Source organism: Micromys minutus (assembly GCF_963924665.1).
Source record: "Micromys minutus genome assembly, chromosome: 25".
In the NCBI taxonomy this organism is placed as follows: Eukaryota; Metazoa; Chordata; class Mammalia; order Rodentia; family Muridae; genus Micromys; species Micromys minutus.
Window position 1 is genome coordinate 2,381,329 of NC_137960.1, and position 21,218 is coordinate 2,402,546.

The following is a 21,218-nucleotide window of genomic DNA, read 5'->3' on the forward strand; positions in this document are numbered from 1 at the left end:
GCTTCATTTCAAAGAATCTCTTTCATGTATCTTAGGAAGGTTTTATGTGCTACCATGTAAAATGTCCCCCACTCAAAAAAGAAGAAAACAGTGCAAAAAACACAGGGAACTCTACCAAATAAAATACTGTTGTCATAATCAGTGTTATTGCTCAAAGCTTTGCAACTGCACATTAAGGAACTAAAACAATGTAAGTCTCCCAGTTTGTATATCTAATATAGATTAAACAGGATTTGTGACCTAAAAAAAAAAGAAAAAGAAAGAAATTCATACTGATGAAATCTTTAAATCTGTATCAAAATAAATTCTGCACCAATGCCAGAAATTACAACTTCAATTTCTATCAATTATAAAGATTTCTATCAATTAAGATTATGGCTATATGATGTTTTGTTCAAGGATAAAATTTAGTAATCTGTTTCATCTATTTCTTTCCTGTTTAAAATTATAACTATTTTTAAATTATCCAGCTCAGTCTTTCCCATTGACCCTCTCAGTCTCTCCTCCTGGCCTATGTCCACTCATTTCTCTTACTCCCAACCTGAAGAAGGGTTTTAGATTTGGAAATTTTTCTTCTATGATTTTGGTGAAAATGGTTTCTGTGCCTTTGACCTGATTCTTTTTTCCTTACTCTATCAGTGATATCCAAAGATCTGCTCTGTTCCTAGTGCCTGAGATTTCCTTGATGTTTTATGCTATTTTTATAAAGATCTAACATTTTGTTGACTGCGGTACCTTGTCCTCAATGCCTGAGATTCTCCTTTTCATGTCTTGTACTCTGTTGGGAGGCTTCCCTCTGAGGGTTTTGTTTCATATCCCAAATTTTTCATTTCCAGTTTTATTTTATTTTGGGTTTTCTTTAGGAACTCGATTTCTTTGTTGAATTCTGCTTTCATACTCTTACATTCTTTTCATTATTTCACAGATTTTGTTAAGATTCGTTTTCACTGTAAGTTCCTTGAATATATTCACAATTGCTAGTTTGAGGTCCTTGTCCTGTGCTTCAGCTATATGGTATGTCCCAGGGTCTCCCACAATAAGGTTACAGGCTTCTGAGGGCATCGTCATGTGTTGGCTGTTCATGAGATCCTGGGTGATTTCAATACCCCACTCTCACTGACAGACAGGCCACACAGACAAAAGTAGACAGAGATGCTAGCATTAAATAACATCATGAATCAAATGGGCCTGTGTTGGTGTAGATCTCCCTTTTAGCCCAAGGATAGGGGATAAAGATGGTTAATGAGAAGCGGGGTCTGTGGACCTGTTTAGAAATACTTCTTGCGGTGATTCCTGTCCTTGTTGTCATGGTATCAGCAGTTCAGTCCACTAGCAAACCACCAAACGTGAGTCAGAAGCAGTAGTCCAGTCCACTCGACAAACCCTACACACAGATCAGCTTGATGCAGAATGAATGGAGAGGCTCCGCTGAGTTGCCACCAGTCTGTAGAGGCAGCAAGAAGCCACCAGCATCTTACAAGAAGTCCCTTGTTGCATTTTCTATCTATGAACCCATGACAAGCAAAGATGAACAACATGGCACAAGGCAAACCAATGCCAGAGCTTTGTCCCACATTCCGTGGGGTCATCCTTATGTCCTTTCTAAATATCTCGTGTTCCCTCATGTGTCTGCTTCAGCAGAACATTCATTCACATGCCTACCCCGTAAAATATCATATGACGTAATTGATACTCCAAAGAAACAAGAAATGGACAGTTCAGGCCCAGCAGACACCTATAGAACATTATGTTGATGGGTTTTTGAAGTGGAAAAACTTAAGGTGAAAGACCCCCGCTTAGCAGCAATGATGCCATTTCTGCAAGGCTGCGCACACACAGGGCGGGCCAGGTCAGGGACCCAGGTGGCCAAACAAGTCGGTGGGCGGCCAGCTTGCAACAGACAGAGAACAGAAAGCACCCAAATAAGCCCAAGGCAGCTGCTCTCAGAAGAGCCCAAAGCAGCTATTCTCAAAAAAAAAAAAAAAAAAAAGCCGCAGCCCCGGAGCCGTGTCCTTGGAGCCATGTCCTTGGGCTCACTCCCTGGCCACATTTAAACTAACCAATTAGAACCCTGTTGCTATGCTTCTGCTTCTGTACCTTGCTTCTGCCCCCCAAGCCTTATAAAAAGGGGACTGCCCCTTTGTCCGGTGCACAAGTCCTCCGAGAGACTGTGTGCCCGCAGGTACCTGTGTACTTTGATCAAATAAACCCTCATGCTGATTGCAGCCAGTGGTCTCGGCTGATTCTTGGGTCCTGGGGTCTCCTCAGATAAAGGTCCTCTGGACGAGGGTCTTTCAAAGGGTTCTCTAGGAAGTCAGTTGTGTTGGATGGTGTTCTCATGGGGCAAACACACGAAGGAGTGTGGAGAGCTTTTGGGTGCCACTTGCTTCTAGACACTTGGCAGCACAACTTTGACATCCCCAGGACAAAAGAAAGTGAACTCCAGGCAGGAATCCGACTCTGGACTCAGGAAACAGGTCCTGACTAAGAACATTTACATTGAAGCTCAGGGCAGGCTCAGCAGGAGTGTGTGTGGCCGTCCCTTGGTCTCCGCCATCCTGCTCAGCCCCAGAAACGATGTTCACAGGATTTTGCTTTTTGCCTTGCCTGTTCCTTGACTCAGAACTGATCTTATCATTCTGCATGGAACTAAAGTGGTTTAAAAGCCGGTTGAAAAATGAAAAGATGACTTCAGCCTCAGAACTGGCTGGAGTCGAGTTAGTTTTGTCTAATTTTTCTCTTTTTCTCTTCAATCCTCTCTCCTGCCCAGGGAACCTGTTGGCTGACCAAGCTGGCCTTGGTCAAAGGAGTGTTTTCCTGAAGTGGACACAGGTGAGAGACTAAGGCAGACTCATGAAAGCACATTTCACTGAAACAGTCACAAGAGACAGGACGTTCTGCTAAAGCAAGGATACAAAAGGACGTGTGGTGAAGGATTTTTCACTAGTGACACCCAAGTATGTACTGGTCGGCCTCACACTGTGTAGTTGAGCTGTATTTGTCAGGACTCCCTAGAGAGAATCACACCAAAACCACTTCTGGTGGTGTGCTGCAGTTTCTTACCACATTCGACAACTTTGGATGATTGGCAGAGTGATGTCGGCGGAGACAGATGCATGTGCCGAGGCCAGACACATGGGAGGCCATGTGATGTTTGAAGGGTATAAATAGGACTCGATGGGCAGTGACAGGAACGGAGTCAGGCTTGCTTATAGAGCTTGCGGTGCAACGCTTGTTGGTCTCTCGTCTTCCCTGAGAGAGGTACAGCTGATGTTACCTTTTTGCATGTAATTAAAGTGATTTAAAAAGAGGACAGAATAAACCAGGCTTAGCTTCAGCCCTTGAGATTTTAAGCTCAGAGCTGTCCGAAGTCATGTTGCAACTTTGACTAACTTGTCTTTTTTCTTTCAATCCTCGCTCTGGCTCTGTGGAATCTGTTGTTTGCTTGAGCTAGTCTCAGACACAGGTCTGTTTCCCCGTATCCTTTCTTTCCACTACCTCGGGTGGTTGGTGGGCTAAAAGAGAGATTAAAGTGTTTAAGAACCATTATTAAAAATAAGGTTAAAAAAATAAAATTAGAGATATTTATATACTGAACCATCTCTGCATTCCGGGGATGAAGCCTGATCATGGTGGATGATGTTTTTGATGTGTTCCTGGATTTGGTTTGTGAGTTGTTTGATTTTGATGTTTGTCTTGTTTCATTTTGCTTTTGTATTTTTGCATCAATGTTCACAAATGAAATCAATCTGAAATTCTCTTTCTTTGTTGAGTCTTTGAGTGGTTTAGGTATTAGGCTAACTGTGGCCTCATAGAAAGAGTTTGCCTGTGTTTTTCCTGTTTCTATGGGGGAGGCTCCTGGGAATCAGTGGGAGTGACCTCAGCTGAGTCTCACAGCTGTGGGGATATGGAACCTGAAGACGCCACCTCCTGTAACCACACAGGAACTCCAGTGGAGTGATAGAAACGCCAACCCTCCCACAAAATTTTTGACCCCAAATTATCCTGTTTACCGAAAATTCAGGAACGGGATGGAGCAGAGACTGAGGGAATGGGCAAAAAAAAAAAAAAAAAAAAAAAAAAAAAACCAGCCCAACTTGAGAGCATCCCAAGGGCAAGCACCAGTCCCTGACACTATTGATGATGTTCTGTTTTGCTTGCAGACAGGAGTCCAGCACAAATGTTCTTTGAGAGGCTCCGGCAGAGCTGCCTGAAACAGATGAGCAGACCCACAGCCAAACACTGGAGAGAGCTTGGGGACACTGGAGAGAGCTTGGGGACACTGGAGAGACCTTGGGGACACTGGAGAGACCTTGGGGACACTGGAGAGAGCTTGGGGACACTGGAGAGAGCTTGGGGACACTGGAGAGAGCTTGGGGACTCCGAGTTGGAGGAAAGACTGAGGGCCCTGAAGAGATAAACATTTTACAGGAAAACAAACAGAATAAACTAACCAAACAATTGGGGCTCTCAGAGTCAGAACCAAAGAGCATACATGAGCTGGACCTTGGCCTCCACACATATGTAGCATTGTGGGTCCCAACCAACTGGAGCATGGGCTATCCCAAAAGTTGTTGCCTGTGTGTGGACTATGTTCTTCTAGTGGTGGTGGGGAGATGTATGTTCTATCCACTCACAGAAGAAGGGGAGGGGCGTGGGAAGGAACTGTGAGGGGTGACTGGGAATGAGAGCAGTGTTCAGAATGTGAAGTGAATTTAAAAAATATAGAGACCCGGCAAGTAAGGAATTATAGACCAATATGAATGTTAGTGTAAAAATTCCTAATGAAATGAGATGTTTGTAAACTAAATTCAAGAATACATCAAAAATGATATCCACCATGATCTAGTTGACTTCTTCCCAGAGATGCAAGGATGGTTCAGCACACACACACACACACACACACACACACGCACACGCACACGCACACGCACACGCACATGCACATGCACACGCGAGCACGTGCACACACACACACACACACACAAAGACAGATAAATATAGCTGCCACATAAAGAGACTGAAAGCACACAATCAACTCATTAGGTGCACAAAAGGCATTTGATAAGTTACAACATCCCTTTGGGATAAAATTCCTTGAGAAACTAGAGATATCAAGGATCTATCTCAAAACAAGTAAAAGAGATTTATAGCAAACCCACAGCCAACATCAATCTAGATGGAGAGAAACTCAAAGCATTTCCACTAAAATCAGGGCCTAGACACAGTTATCCACACTCTCCAATGCCTATTCAATATAATACTTGAATACTTAGCTATAACAGCAAGACAACTGAAGGACAACAAGAGGATACAAACAGGAAGAAAAGGAGTTATGAAATGATATGATTTTATACACTAGTGGCCCCAAAAATTTCCCTGGGGAACTCCTACAACTGATAAAAATTTTAAACAAAGCAGAATGATTAAAAACACACACACACACACACACACACACACACACACACACACACACACAAATCAGTTTCCTTCCTAGATACAAATGACAGACTGAGAAGAGAAATCAGAGCAGCAATACCTTTCCAGCAGACTCAAAAATTATCTTAAGATACAAACAAGCATCTTAAGTGGAAGACTTGTGTAAGAAAAAGTTTTCGACAATGAAGAAGATGTCAGAAGATGGAGAAAGTTTTTTCGCTCCCGGGTCAGCGTGACCGACATAATGAATACCGTCATCCTAGCAAAAGCTGTCGACCGATTCAGCGCAGTCCCCTTCATTACTTCAACACAGTTCTTCTCGGAGAGGAAGCATGCAGCTCCCTATGGAAACACAAAAGTACCCAGGGTAGATCAATAATCCTGAATAATAAGAGAACTGCGGGGGGGGGCGCCCCCTTCATGTCCCTACAGAGCTACAGTGGTGAAAAGATCGCAGCGTTCCATGAAAACAGACCCGGTGATCAATGGAGTCCAACTGAAAACCCAGAGAAGTCTGCTTACCTGTAGACAGAGATGTAGAAAGGACACAGTGGAGAAGCGCCGGCTGCTTCGGCAGATGGTGAAGTCAAACGGGATGTCTGCGTGCCGAGGAATGAAAGTAGATCCATACTTATCACCCTGAAGAAAACTCAGCTCCAAACACATCAAGGACCTCAGCCCATGACAAGATACCCCGACAGAGGAGACACAAGGTTGACCTCACTGGCACAGGAGAGAGATTGTAATCAATCACTGAAAGCCCAGGCGATAAGAGCAACAATTAATAAATGGGACCCCACAGAAAGCATATTCTATACTGCAAAGGACACCGTCATATGGGGAACATGGCAGACTAGAGAACAGGAAAATATGTTTACCTATTATATGTATGATAGAGGAGAAGTATCTAACATATATGAAGAGCTTAAAATAAAACCTAAAACATCAAGAAATAAATAAACCAAATAGAAGGACTGATTACAAATCTCAGCAGAGAGTTTAAAAAGGCAAAAAACAGTTTTAAAATGTTCAGCATCTATTTTTATTTTATCCTTATTTTCATTTAATGGGGTTTTGTATATGTGTGTTTTTTACTAAGCATAATGTGTAACCATTATTCAATGCAAGGTTCTTATTTCACAAAGAGCGTGATTGTAGTTTTAAACTGAAATTCATACTTCACGTTCAGCGATTGTCTTTCTTCTAACGTTACATGCATGCATTAGCAAAGACTTCTTAGGACCTTTCTCTGGATAAAGCAGAAGGGGAGTAAATGTTAGAGGATTTCCCTCAGCAAATGGGGAAGTCATAGCATGAACCCTAACTGGGCTCTCACAGATTTAATTATCCTAAGGCAGACTGATGGTGTCAAGGCTCCTCAGGCAGAACTGGGGGCTCAGCACAGCGTCCACGTAACTGCTGCAGACCCAAACCGAGCAGCAGTACTGAGCTGAAGCAGTCTGTCTGCTTAACAAAGGAAACTGGAGATTTCAGAAAGACTTTCACTCTACACCTCTGACCAGCAACTGATGCTGCTGCCTGCCTTGGCTCCTGATTGGTTCTTCAGCACTGAAGGTGCCCAACCCAGCACCAGTGGGTGGAGTCACTCACCCTCCTCAGTCGACCAGGTTTGCTTGCCTCTCTGGACACCAATCTCTTCTCTCCTCTAGCATGGTGTGTCTGTGGCTCCCCAGAGGCCCCTGTGTGGCAGCTGCGATCCTGAGTCTGTTGATGCTGAGCCCTCCCGTGGCTTTGGTCAGGGACCCCCGACGTAAGTGCGTGCCTCATGTTCTGAGCTTCTGGGGGTGGGGAAGAAAGGGGCTAGGTTCATTTTGTCTACAGTATATATTTTTTTAATTGTCGGTTTTTCTTTGACGACTTCTCTTAATCAATCACACAAATCTCATATTATTTACACATAAACGTGTCTTAGATGGTCCTTTGAGATCCGTGACTGGAACTGACACGTGGGTCATGTCCCTCCTCATGAGACCTGTCAACCCGACATCACATTTTCTTTGGGTATGAAGAGATGAGGAAGACGGGGCATGAAAATATGGTCCTGTATAGACTCTCTCTAAGATGGAAAATTTCCCTGAAGATATCATGAACAATTGAGGGGGGTTGGGGAGGCGGCTGTCCTAGAGGACTGGGTTGTGCCCTCACTGGGATCTGTGGCCTTCCTCTTCTCCCTGAACCCCAGTGTTTATGAAACCTTCACCCCTGTGCTCAAATGCTGTCATGGGAAGTAGTCAGGGTTTTCTCTCTGCTGCTGATGGTACCCTTGAGCAGAGCCTGGAACTTAATGCTTGAATCTGCCTCCTAGTCAAGGAGCACAGATAGTGTGCTCTTAGTACCTCAAACTTAGCAGTTCCTCTGAAATCCTGTGTGCCTCAAGCACCAGCTATACTCCTGCCTGAGAGGAAAAGAGAGAACCCGCTGGTTTCAGGTGTGAGGTTCTAATTTTATATATCAGCAGTGGTCAGAATCAACACTCTATTATGGTTCAAGCTGAGAACCCAGAGCAAGGGCAGACAGGGTGAAGGCTGCTAACATCTCCAGGGGTTAGAAGACAGTCAGAAAATAAAGCCTCTGGTTTGGCAGTGTTTCCCCAAGTTTTGTAGGTTCCATTGTTCACCTTTTGTTCTCAATTATCCGTGTGAAGTTGTTGGTCCCAATTTCTCCCTGACTTTTCCAGGGTAATGTTGCTGTTTTAGGTTCTATAGTGACCTAAAAGGAAACCAACATTGTCACATATCTATATCATCTATATCTATCTATATCTATATCTATATCTATATCTATATCTATATCTATATCATATATATCTATATCTATCTATATCTATATCTATCTATATCTATATCATATATATCTATATCTATCTATATCTATATCTATATCTATGTATCTATATCATCTATCTATACAGGTGTGCTTGTGCACATGAAAATATGCTGATTTCTTATAGTTCTAGATGCTAGGAAGTACAATGTTCAAGTATCTCAGCTATTGTGTGGGTTTGCTTCATGATCCCATGCAGGACAGAAAACTTAGGGAGAGAGAGAGAGAGAGAGAGAGAGAGAGAGAGAGAGAGAGAGAGAGAGAGAGACATAGGAAGACAGAAAGACAAGGAGACAGAGAGACAGAGATGAGAGAGACAAAGTTTTTAAATGTCCACATTGTACAATGATTCAATTCCCACAACAACATGATCACCCCCACATCTTCATCTTGTTCCAAAGGCAAATAGGATAAGAGTGGAACACAGACAGCTAAGAGAAAGGTCTCAAAACCCACCCCCAAATGTCACATTTTCTCTAACAAGGCCACACCCACTCCAACAAGGTCACACCTCCTCATAGTGCCACGCCACCAGGTCAAGCATATTCAAACCACCACATGAGAATTCTCCAATCCTTCACCATGATGCTTGTGTTAATTTTCATTTCATTTCTCTTTCTGTCTATCCTCACCAGCACTTCTTACTGTCTGCTGAGACACCCTACATGCTGTGACACTATCCTACTGTGGTAGGTTTGCACTTGCCTTGTGGTTGGTGACACTGTGTATCTGTCATGTGCATGGTATTGCACGTCTCCTTCTGAGAGGTATCTTTTAGGCTCCCTTTCCTGTGTGTGATTGTGATTGTGATTGGCCTATTTTGGTTTCTGATGCTCACGTTTTTAAAAAGATTATATATTTGAAAGATTTGTATATACCAGAGAAGGGAATCAGATCCCCTGGAACCAGAGTTAAGATGGTTGCGAGCCACTGTATAGGTGTTAGGAATGGAACCCAGGTCCTCTGCAAGAGCAACCAATGCTCCCAACTTCTGAGCCATCTCTCCAGTGCTACTGCCTTCTGTGTGCAGATTTTGATCTCAAAACTTCACTGAATTTATCAGTCCAACAGCTTTTTGGTAGATTATTTAGGTTTTTCTATGTATTAAAATCATGGCAAAAAACCAAAAAAAACAAAACAAAAAACCAAAATCATGGCACCTGCAAATATGGATAACTTGCTTACAATTTGGATATTTCTGATTTGTGAGCATAATGCTTTTTTTGTGCACTGTGTAAATTGATTCTTGTCTTGTTCAGATGCTGATTTCTCTGCCCTTGTATCTTGTTTCAATCCAGACACGGCATTGTAATGCTCATACCAAGAACCTTCTCTCTCATGTTAGTGTTAACAGTTTTTAGCATGTATTTCATGCCTTGTCAATAAATGTCGATCACCCAATGGCTGAGCAGAGCAGAGAATAGGGTGGGACATCTGCCAATCAGAGGAAGGAGAGAGAAGAGAGGGAGATTCAGATCAGCAAGGAAGTTGAAGGGTTTGGAGCTGTGAGGAAGGAATTTGGAGAGAGACCGAGAAAACATCCTGAAGCCAAAAAAGCCAGATCAATAATAATATGTGTGAATCGTGGGATGGGGCTGGGAAGTAGACAGATTGTGTGAATCGTGGGATGGGGCTGGGAAGTAGACAGATTGTGTGAATCGTGGGATGGGGCTGGGAAGTAGACAGATTGTGTGAATCGTGGGATGGGGCTGGGAAGTAGACAGATTGCGTGAATCGTGGGATGGGGCTGGGAAGTAGACAGATTGTGTGAATCGTGGGATGGGGCTGGGAAGTAGACAGATTGTGTGAATCGTGGGATGGGGCTGGGAAGTAGACAGATTGTGTGAATCGTGGGATGGGGCTGGGAAGTAGACAGATTAGCATAGAAAGTTAAGATAGATAATCTGCTCAGCTATTGAGGTGCAGTTTTAAATGAGTCTTGGTTTCTCTGTGAAGTTATTGGGGACTATCATAAGGTTAAGAAAAACAGTTGCTGGACTAATTCACCGCCAATATTTACATTAACAATAGTTCGTTTTCACTGGTGTTTTTACTGTTTTATAACCCTAGCAAAGGCTTCCAGTAATGCATTGAACACGAACAGTGAGTGTGGGTGCCCATGCCTCACCTAGTGCAGGAAGAGATGACTTTAGCTCCACCCACTCTGAGACTGATTGGGTTTTTATGTATTGTCATTATCATTTTGATGTATGTTCCCTCTACACCTAAATTTTTTTGGGTCTTGCTCATCACAAACGGCATGAATGTTATCAAAAGCTTTCCTTGCAGCTGCTGAAACGGCCATGTTGCTTTAACCCTTCGCTGTGGTGGTGTGTGCGTTCACACTTATTTCCTTACGTACATCCAACTGTCCTTGCATCTGGGAGACGCCTCATGCTTGGACAAGGCCCATGAAGTTCTGATGAACTCTTGAATTTGGTTTGTTACAGTTTTATTGGAAGATTTGGCATCTCAGTTCATAGAGGCTATGACACTGGTTTATTTTAGGCTGGATCTTTGCCTATTTGTTTCAGGGAATAATGCCCCCCCCCCCAAAGAAAAGGTTGACAAAGAGCTCTTCATTTCGGTTTGTAGACTAACTATGACTGGAGTCAATTCGTCAAATGTGTCACTAAATCAGGCAACACCAAGACCCGAACTCTCTTTATTGTCAGACTATTTTGCCTTTGTATTTCTTTGTGGTTCAGTTACTATGGGCTGTGTTTGCTCCAGTATTAATTTATCTCTTCCAGACTTTCCAATTGTTTTACATAGACTCCGGGTGTCTTACACCCCGCTATGTACTTAACTGATGATGCCTCTCTCTTAACCTCTGATCTTATTTACTTAGGCTTTCTTTTTTTTGTCTCCTGGTTACTATAGCTGATGGTTTCTCAATCTTGGTAATCCCTTAAAATGCAAATCACTTGTGCTGTGTATTTCTCTTTCCCTTATTAATTTATGAAGCCATCTGTATCATTTCTCATTGTCACAGAGTGTGGGTCTCGGTTATTGTTGCTTTTCTAACTCCTTGACATGTATTGGGATTGTTGTTGTTTATTGTTTGATATTATGTTATTTTGAATTAATGCATTTATAAGTAAAAAAAAAAAAAAAACCCTTTCCTTTAAAAAGCCATAAAAAGGGATGATGAGTAAAACCAATATGGTTCTGCTTTCAGAAAACAGGACAAAACTGGTCACAGTCATAGCAGCTAGAGTAAGCCAGACCCAGGACCCAGGCAGCTGTGCAGGTGAAGGGCCATTCTGGAAAATGGAAAGAACCAGGAAGAGGCGGGATAGAAAAATGGGGGTGAACACAGCTACATGCTACACTTGATTAAAGACGTCTGTATGAAACCCCTCATCTCATATAATAAACATACTCTGGTACACAGCTCTAAAGAAACAACAAGAAACTCCCCAAACTTCCTTGTCCTTTCAGCTTTTGCTGACACCAACACATGCTTGTTTCTGGAAAGTTCTTTATTTTCCTTCTTAGCTTCTTCAATTATACAACCACCATTTAGGGGCGTGTCCTAGAATTTGCCCCAGCTGTGTTGTTTCCATTTTTCTAATTGCTTTTTAATTGTGATTTTACTTTATTCTGCTCTGAGATGATGTATGAGCTGATTTTAATGCAAGATTTATGGCTCAACATGTGTTGTGTCCTAGGGAATGTCCACATCCTACTAGGACAGCTGTGTGCTCTGCTAGCGTTGGATGGGATGCTCTCTGACTAGCCATATTTCTTCTGCCTCTACTCAGAAAAGTAGAAACTCAGAAGTTTCCTTGATGATTCTCTCTTTGAACATCCGTTCATTGAGGTATTACTGTATTACAGTTTCTCTGTCTCTGTCTCTCTCTGTGTCTCTCTCTCAATATATTAATATTTGATGTATTTAATATATTGTTCCCAAGTCAGGTGCATGTATGTATGTATGTCTATTTAAAGTCATTACATAATTTTGTTAAATTTATCATTGCACCAATATTCAGTGACTTTACTTGTCTCTTTCCCTTGTTCACATGCAAGGTCTGCTTTACCTGGTGTGAGTATTGTTACTTTGCCTTCATTCTTGTTCCCATTTGTGTGACATATCTTTCCTCAGCCTTCATTCCTGGCCTCTATATAGGTCCGTGAAGGTGATGAGTTTCTTGTCACCAGTATATAGTCGAGTCTTATTTTTATTCTTTCAGCCAGTTTATATCAGTTGATTGGTGACTTTAACTCATTTGTATTCAAGGTTATTTTTATTATGTTCTCCTTCCTGCTCCCCCTCCCCCATCTGCCATTTCCCCACCCCTTTCCTTCTTTTCATGCATTAGTGAGCTGCACAGTAACTCAAGGCTTCTGCTGACATGGTGGGTTGACTGTCAGTAAGCCTCTGAAAAAAATGTCCCTTAGCAGTGACTGGATACTAGCAAGTGTTCTGGGTAATGTATGGATCAAAGTAAATCCCTTCTCTACAGCTGAGCAGTCCCTATTAGGCCACCACACTCCCCAAACTGTCATGTGAAAGGACCTTCAACTTCCTGCTGTGAAGGCTGCTGTTTGCCTGTGACAGGGTGTGGTGGGCCTTTCCTGCTGACCTTACAATGACCCCTACAGTTGGGTTTCCCCTGCTTTGGTTGGGGGAAGCAATGTCCCCCATAGCACCTGTGTTCATTCAGTCCCGGCAGTCATGCTGTTTTGAAGGCTGTGGAACTTTTAGAGAGTGGAACATTGCTGGAGGAGATATATTGCTGGGCCTTACAGCTTTATAGCTGGACCACTTCCTGTTATCTCTGTTTCCTGACTGCACAGGCAATGTGAAGAGCCACCCTGTGCTTCTCTCTCTGAGGCTTCCCTGCCAGACAGACTGTATCCTTTATCCTGTCAAGTCAGAAGTCAAAATATAATTAAATAAACTAAAGAACCCCATTAAGTTGTTTAGAGAGGTTTAGTTATGGTAGTGAGAAACAGCTAATGCACACCTCCAAACTGGGAACCTCCAAACAGTCCAAGCTGTTCCTGTTCTCTAATATGAGAGATCAAACTCATGGCCTTGATTATGCCTGATAAATTCTCTGCTACTGGGCCACTCCATTCCTAGGTTTCCATTCCCTTTGTTTCCTTTCCTTTCCTTTTCTCTTCTCTTCCCTTCTTGTATGTTTTGAAATAGTATGCTGCAAAGTTGTTCAGGTTGACACCAAACTCACTTCATAGACTGGGTAGACCTTGAACTGCCATCTTTTTGTCTCAGTATGCCAAGCAGCAGAGACTAAAGAGACACTCCATCACCCTGGTTGTGATTTTCTTTGTCCTCTCCATTCCCCAAAATTACCATGGCAACTCTTTGTTTTGCCTGGAATACCCATCATTGACTGGCTGATGTTCAGAGTTCTCCTTCAGACATTGCCCTTTAAACAGTTTCCCCTCTGTCTTCCCAGCTCGTCTCTGAATTGAAATTGTGCCTGGTGGTCAGCCATCTTGGATGGTTTCTATCCAGGAAGTTTTGCATGAGGGGCAAGGGATTGGTACACACCAGAACTGCCACATTTCCCATGCTACCTAACTCTTTCTTGACCTTCCATGATGTGCAATGTGGAGAAGACACTTGACTCCGAAGCTCATTTGTTACAAGTGAGATGTTGTCTGCTGCAGAGCAACCTTTAAGGATGAGACGCAACAGCACACGTAGGGCTGTCATAGGAATATGGTAGGAATATTGTCACACGGTGCATGTAACGTTGTGCCAGGTGTTACTACCCCCCCCCCCAGTTCACTGGTCCCGTAGACACTGCTTCCACAATAGCAAGGGGGATTCCACTTTCTACAGTTTACTTCTGCTTTGGAGAAGTCTTTGAAGAGGCAGAGATCCCCATGACACCTACGGCCTAATCCCTCTCTCACACCTCACTTTCTCAGCCCCACTGTTCTCTCTATTCTTGAAATTCATCAAGTCTTCAAGCTTTTCACAAATGGTATTATTGCCACACTAGCTTCTCTTCCCCTTAACCAACCTCTTGTCTTCCCACTGACATAAACTTACACATTGAAGAGCCACTCCTTGGCAGTTGTCTTAGTTAGGGTTCTACTGCTGTGCAGAGACACCATGACCACAACTCTTATAAAAGACAACACTTAATTGGGGATGGCTTATAGGTTCAGAGATTCAGTCCATTATCATTTTGGTAGGAGTTATGTAAATGTCTAAGCAGGCATGGTGCTGGAGGAGATGAGAGATCTACCTCTCATTCTAACGTCAGCTAGAAGATTGGCCAAGATTCTTAAGGGCCATGCTCACAGTGACACACTTCCCCCAAGGCCACGCCCACTCCAACAAGGCCACACCTACTTCAAAAAGGCCACACCTCCAAATAGTGCCACTCCCTGGGTCAAGCATATTCAAACCAACACAGTAGTCCTATGTTGTGTCTCTAAGGTCTGGGGCATTGTCTGTCCTCACAGACAGCCTGTAATAGAGTGTTCCTGTGCCCGCAGCACGTTTTCTGGAGCAGTTGAAGGCTGAGTGTCACTACATCAGTGGGAGGGACCATGTGTGGAGTGTGACCAGATTCATCTATAACCAGGAAGAGTTTGCCCGCTTCCACAGTGACATTGGGAAGTTCGTGGCAGTGACTGAGTTGGGGCGGCCCATAGCTGAGTCCTTGAACACCCAGAAGGACGTGCTGGATAATTACCGTGCCTCTGTGGACAGGTGCAGAAACAACTATGACCTTGTTGATATCTTCATGCTGAACTTAAAAGGTAAGCATTAGATGGGAAGTAGGTGGGTTAAGGATTGTGTGTGCATGCGTGCACATATCTATGTATGTGCATGTGTGTGTGCATTTGTGTGTGTATGGGGGGAAGAGTACTGTGCCATGTATGTGGAGATCATAAGACAGCTTGCCATAGTCATTGTGTGGTCCTGGGAAATGAATTCAGATCATCAGTCTTGGAAGCAAGCACCTTTATCTGCTGAACCATCTCCCTAGCCCTTACTGTAATGATTTTTTAACATTTGCTTGCCTTGGGACCCCTTGGGATCACCTCTCTCTGCTTCTGCTTCCCAGGGTAGAACCATTGCTGAGCTGTTCTGTGGTGTATGTGCTTTGAAATACTGTATTCATGATCTATCTACACACACTGCTTTCAGGCATATTTTCAAACTGAAAATACTTCAGCTCAATAATGAATTATTTATTCCATGTTATAAAATAAATTCTTACAGTTTTTTTTTTCCAGATCCAACAGGCCCTGCTGTCAGTATTAACTGAGGGACAGGTCTTAAGCCAGGGTAGATATAGGCAGGCAGCCCACCTGGAAGACAGATCCCCGCCCTCATGGCTCCTTCTCACCCTCTTCTCTAGTTGAGCCTAAGGTGACTGTGTACCCTGAGAAGACACAGCCTCTGGAACACCACAACCTCCTGGTCTGCTCCGTGAGTGACTTCTACCCTGGCAGCATTGAAGTCAAGTGGTTCCGGAATGGTGAGGAGGAAAAGACTGGAGTAGTGTCCACCGGCCTGATCCAAAATGGAGACTGGACCTTCCAGATCCTGGTGATGCTGGAGACAGTTCCTTGGGGTGGAGAGGTTTACACCTGCCAGGTGGAGCATCCCAGCCTGACCAGCCCTGTCACAGTGGAGTGGAGTAAGTGGGAAACCCCTTGACCTTGCAAATCCCCTCCCACCATGTAGTGGGTGTGACTTTCTCCTGCCTGTCAGCTTTGTCTGACCCCGTACATCCGCGCCCACCACAGAAGGGAATGGGCTATTCCACAATGAAAGATGAATAGAATTTTCAGGTAACTAGTTTTTATTCCTCACCTAGTTCAACCTCTATGTCTAGTATACTTTCTGATTAAGATGGAGGCCATGAGGAAATGTTCCCAAACAGAAAGTCATTGAAAAGGAAAAGATCTAGATAGACTGGGTGAAGGTTCTGGGTGCTCTCTTCCAGATTTGTCAATGAAGACAAATATCCCCATATACATGGCATGAGCTTGGTTCTTTGTCAAGATCAGGACAAAATGAACCTGGAAGATTCCTCCATAGCCCCAGAAAGATATACTTCCTCAAGGACAGCAGCTATCAAGAGCAAATTGGAGCTGCCATCAAAGGCTTGCTGGCCATCTTACAAAAAGTCTGCAGATGGTCAATGTCACCAACTTCATTTCTTCAGGGTGTAGAGGACTCAAGTAAGATACAGGTTGTCCAGAGCGGGCGGGCATTCACAGAGTCTGCAGGTTCCCACTCACTCCACTCCACTGTGACAGGGCTGGTCAGGCTGGGATGCTCCACACTATTGACCACAGAGCTACAGATAATCTTGGACCAAGTTACTATGAACCCCAGGTAGCTGCCCCAGTTTTTATCACCCCACATGTGCAAGAGGAAAAGATCCCCACCCCTGAAAATGTTCGGTATGCACGTGAGTCCTGCAGAGGTACCCAAGAGTCAAGGTGGCTGCTGCTACAGGACCATGTGCATGTGGCACTGTCTCTCTTGGGACAAGACATTAGCAGAATTGGTAACAGAATTAGAACAAGGTGCCACTTTAGGTTTGGGTCAGGATGTACTTAGTTCCTGTTGGTCTTGTTCCATTCTGGATCTGTGCTATGGCTGACTCCCTCAGTGGGCAATGGCTCAGAAAAATGCCTGCGGGTCCCACCATTGGCTTCTTGGTCTGATCTGCTCCTTTACTGTTGGTGGTAGAGATGGACACAACTCTCATGCATTGTACATTATCGGGCAACACCTTGGTGTGCAACACTACCCACCCACCAGCTGCAGCCGTTCGGTTAACAGGAATAATTTCACCAGTTTCATTACAAGCGATGGTGTAGGTGGATAAAGCAGCTCCAGATGTTTACATTCCCTTTCATGGCTGCAGCCACGGTCTTCCTGACCCAGCCTGCAGGCACAAGTCAACCCAAAACACAAATAAGGGAGTGGGGATTGAAAAGACACAGACACAAGGAATGGAGTCAAGTCTGATCCTGGTCAAGACTCAAAGCTTATGTCTGCAGCTCCCGCTTCTAGGCACTTCAGAAAACAAAGCTCTTCCTGAGAAGGTTCCTATACAGACTAAACATAGATAAGAGTTCCTCTTGGCTGCACACACTTCTTTCATGATGGTCCTCTGGCTCTCCACATCTTCCACCTTTGCTGTTTTGTGCGACTCTGAAATATCTTTCCAGAAGTGTCAAGTTCTAGTTCCCCCAGTGCTCTGATATCAGGGTTTCAATGTGAGGTGTTGGATTTGAGATAAAACCTACACCTGGTTTCCGTCCTTAGGGGCTCGGTCCACATATGCACAGAACAAGATGCTGATCGGAGTCACGGTCATGGTGGTAGGTCTGTTCGTCTTCTCAATGGGACTGTTCATCTACTTAAGGAATCCGAGAGGTAAGGAGGCTGATGGTGGTTGAGACTGCATGGAGTTTCGGGAGGTAGGGGGAGCCATTCATGGCTTAGGTATGGTTAATTATCAGGGAGTTGGCAGAACCTCTGTGAGGTTGCTCATCCCCCAAATAATCCCAGACACTAAGCAACTTCTGACATCAGTAGTCGATGGCTGCCAAAGTGAAACCTACAACCATAACCTGCAGATAAGAGAAAGATTAACCAGTGTGGCAGAGCGGGTTGAGAAATGCACAGGAAAGAAAGCCACTGGGCACTGCCAGGGTCTGGCTGGGCAGTCAGTACTGAGCCTTGCTCCCTGCACTTACTGAAGGCCTGTGCTCTGAAGCGGTGTTGACTTGGGGCATGAGAGGTTCCTCTCTGTTCAGTGCTGTGCTGTCAGGAGCAGAAGGAAGGGTTCTCCTCATGTCTCCATGTCAAGAAAACATCTCCTGCTTGACTTGTGTTCCTCCCTTGACACTACTCTCCCGGGATCTGCCTACTCCTCGCTCTCTGCTCCCCGATAGTTGCTCAACCCCTACCTGGGCCTGGCAGCCCCTGGACAGAAAACAGAAAGGAAAAATTACATCATTGAAACATGGCTTTCCTTTAGTTCTAAATATGTGAGGTAATACATATGTGGAACCAGAAATTGTGTGTGTGTGTGTGTGTGTGTGTGTGTATGTGTGTGTTCGTGTGTGTGTTTGTGTCTATGTCTGTGTGCAAATCAAACACCATGTTCTATGCCATAAATATATACATTGTCCTGGCTGGCTTGTAGTTCAAGCTGGCCTTGAACTCATAGAGATCCTCCTGCCTTTGTCTCTGAAGCGCTAGAATCTAAGCATGCCATATTCTGCTTGCTTAATCTTTCTTTATTAATTAAATTATTAATTTACATTACATCCTGATTGCAGCTTCCCCTCTCTCCTTTCTTTTCAGTCCCTCCCATTTTCTCTTCCCTTCCCCCATCCACCCCTTCTCCCCTTCTTTTCAAAAGAGGGAAGGCCTCCCATGGATATTAACCAGCCTTAGTATATCAAGTTATAGTAAGAAAAGGCACATGTTCTGTTGAGGCTAGATCAGACAGCCCAGTTGGAAAGGGATCCAATGTAGTCAGGCAATGTAGTCAGAGACAGCCCCGATCACACTTCAGGAATCCCACATGGAGATCTCTGGTTGGCAGTTCAGTGTGAGCTCTGTGGGCCCTGGTTTGTTGATTCTGTAGGTTTTCTTGTGATGTCCGTGAGCCCCCTGGCTCCATCAGTCCTTCCTCCCCTTCAACAGGATTCCCAAGCTCCACATCATACTTGGTAGAGTCTCTGCATCTGTTTGCATGGGTGGCTGGGTGAAGCCTCTCTGAGGACAGTTTTGCTAGGCTTCTGTCTGCAAGCATAGCAGAGTCTCATTAACAGTGTCAGGGGTGGGCTCCCCCTCATGGCATGGGTGTCAAGCTGGACCAGTCATTGGGTGGCCTTTTCCTCAGTTACTGCTCCATCTTTATACCTGCACACCTCTGCAAGCAGGACCAATTGTGGGTTTTGTGGCTGGGTTGCTGTCCTAATCCCTTCTTTTGAAGTCCTATCTGGTTACAGGGCCTGGCTGGTTCAGGCTTCATAATCCCCATTGCTAGGAGTTTCAGGAAGGTTCACACTCATGGATTCCTGGGAGTTTCTATTACCCTAGCATGCTAGTACCTCCCAGAGATGCACCCCCTAATCCTGTCATATTTCTCTCTACTACTACTCTCTCCCTCCATTTCTCCCACATCATCCCTCTTATTCCCACCCCCCCCCCGCACCCTCCCTCAACCAGTCCCCTCTCTCCATCCACTAGCATTGTCAAATCTATTTTCTTTTCTCTGTGAGATTCAAGCATCCCGGCCCTCACCTCTATCCCAGGCCCTTCCTTTAGCTTCTCTGGGTCTGTGGTTTGTAGCATGATTACCCTGTACTTTGTGACTAATATCCACTTATAAGTGTGTACACACTATGTTTGTCTTCCTGGGTCTAGGTTACCTCACTCAGGATAATTTTTTTCTAGCTCCATCCATTTGTCTGCAGATTTCATGGTGTCCTTGTTTTTAACAGCTGTATAATAGTTCATAGTACAAATGTACCACATTTTCTGTATCCATTCTTCAGTTGAGGGACATCTAGGTTCGCTCCAATGTTGGGATGTTACAAATAAAGCCACTGTGAGCATGGTTGAGCAAGTGTCCTTGTGGTATGGTGGGGCGTCTTTGGGCTATACAGCAGGTGTGGTATAGCTGATTCTTGAGGTAGATCAATTCTCAACTTTATGGGAAACTGCTAAATTGATTTCCATAGTGGCTACATAGGTTTGAACTGTTCCCAACAATGGAGGAGTGCTCCCCTTGGTCCACATCCTTGCCAGCATGAGCTTGTGTGTTTGATCCTAGCTATTCCTTCAGGTACAGAATGGAATCTGAGTCACTTTGACTCGCATTTCCCTGATGGCTAACAATGTGAACATTTCTTTAAGTGCTTCTGGAACAGTTTAGATTCCTCTGTTGAGAATTCTCTTCGTAGATCTGAACCCCATTTTTTATTGTATTATTCGGTTTGTTGATGTGTAGTTTCTTGGGTTCTTTATATATCTTGGAAATCAGCCCTCTGCCATATTTGGAGATGGTAAAATCTTTCCCACTCTTTAGGCTGCTGTTTTGTCCCATTGGTGGTGTCCTTTGCTTTACAGAAGCTTTCAGTTTCATGATGTCTCATTTATTAATTGGTGATCTTAGAGCCTGAGCCATTGGTGTTCTATTCAGAAAATCATCTCCTATACCAGTGAGTTCAAGGCTCTTCCCCACTCTCTCTTCTAACAGGCTCAGTGTCTCTTGGTGCTGGAGAAGGAGCAGAGTCCCACATCCAGATTGGCAGGCAGCAGGAGTGAATACCACATTGGGCCTGGATTGAGCATCTGAGACCTGGAAGCCATCCCCCAGTGACACACTTTCTCCAACAAGACCACACGTGCTCCAAGAGGCCATATGTACTAATAGTGCCATTCCCTCTGATCCTATGGGAGCCATTTTCTTTCAAACTACCGAACTGCCTCTTATCTAAAACCTTGCAATAGCTTGTTAGAGCAGCTGAGTACCACAGATGTCATGGCGACAGCTAGAACTGTTTGGATAAGTTTAGAGAGGACCTGAGGCTTGGTTCAAATGACAGAGGTCTCCTCGGTGGACCTGCACAGAGCAAGACCCTGAGAGTCAGCCTCAAGTCGTGTTTGAAGAATTAGTTTCAAAAGTAAGAATCGAGCAGTCAGGCAGAAGTCTATTTCAGCATAGTGATTGATGATGCGGGGTGATTTACACATAATCACGTAGAATTAATTTTATGTTAGGGAAAATTCGAGTCTCTGTTATGCATATGTTAAGGTTTATTATGTATTTACATAAACCAGATTTTCCGATGGGAATCTGATGAGCTTGGGGTGGTGTTAGATGTGTTTGTCACCAGGTTGGAAGCTTCATCTTAGATCCAATAATTTCCTTATCTAATAAAACCTCATTGTT

General features: G+C 44.1%; 1 protein-coding gene across 1 annotated transcript; it reads left to right on the forward strand.

Moving 5' to 3' along the window:
- Positions 1 to 7,110: 7,110 nt before the first annotated feature.
- On the forward strand, positions 7,111 to 20,590 carry LOC308437272 (H-2 class II histocompatibility antigen, E-D beta chain-like; the record flags this gene model as incomplete). The annotated part of the gene is made up of 5 exons (XM_080938359.1): positions 7,111 to 7,210; positions 14,770 to 15,036; positions 15,642 to 15,923; positions 17,570 to 17,680; positions 20,523 to 20,590. The coding sequence occupies 5 exons, from the start codon at positions 7,111 to 7,113 to the stop codon at positions 20,588 to 20,590; spliced, it is 828 nt and encodes a 275-aa protein (XP_080794485.1).
- Between the last annotated feature and the right edge of the window lie 628 nt (positions 20,591 to 21,218).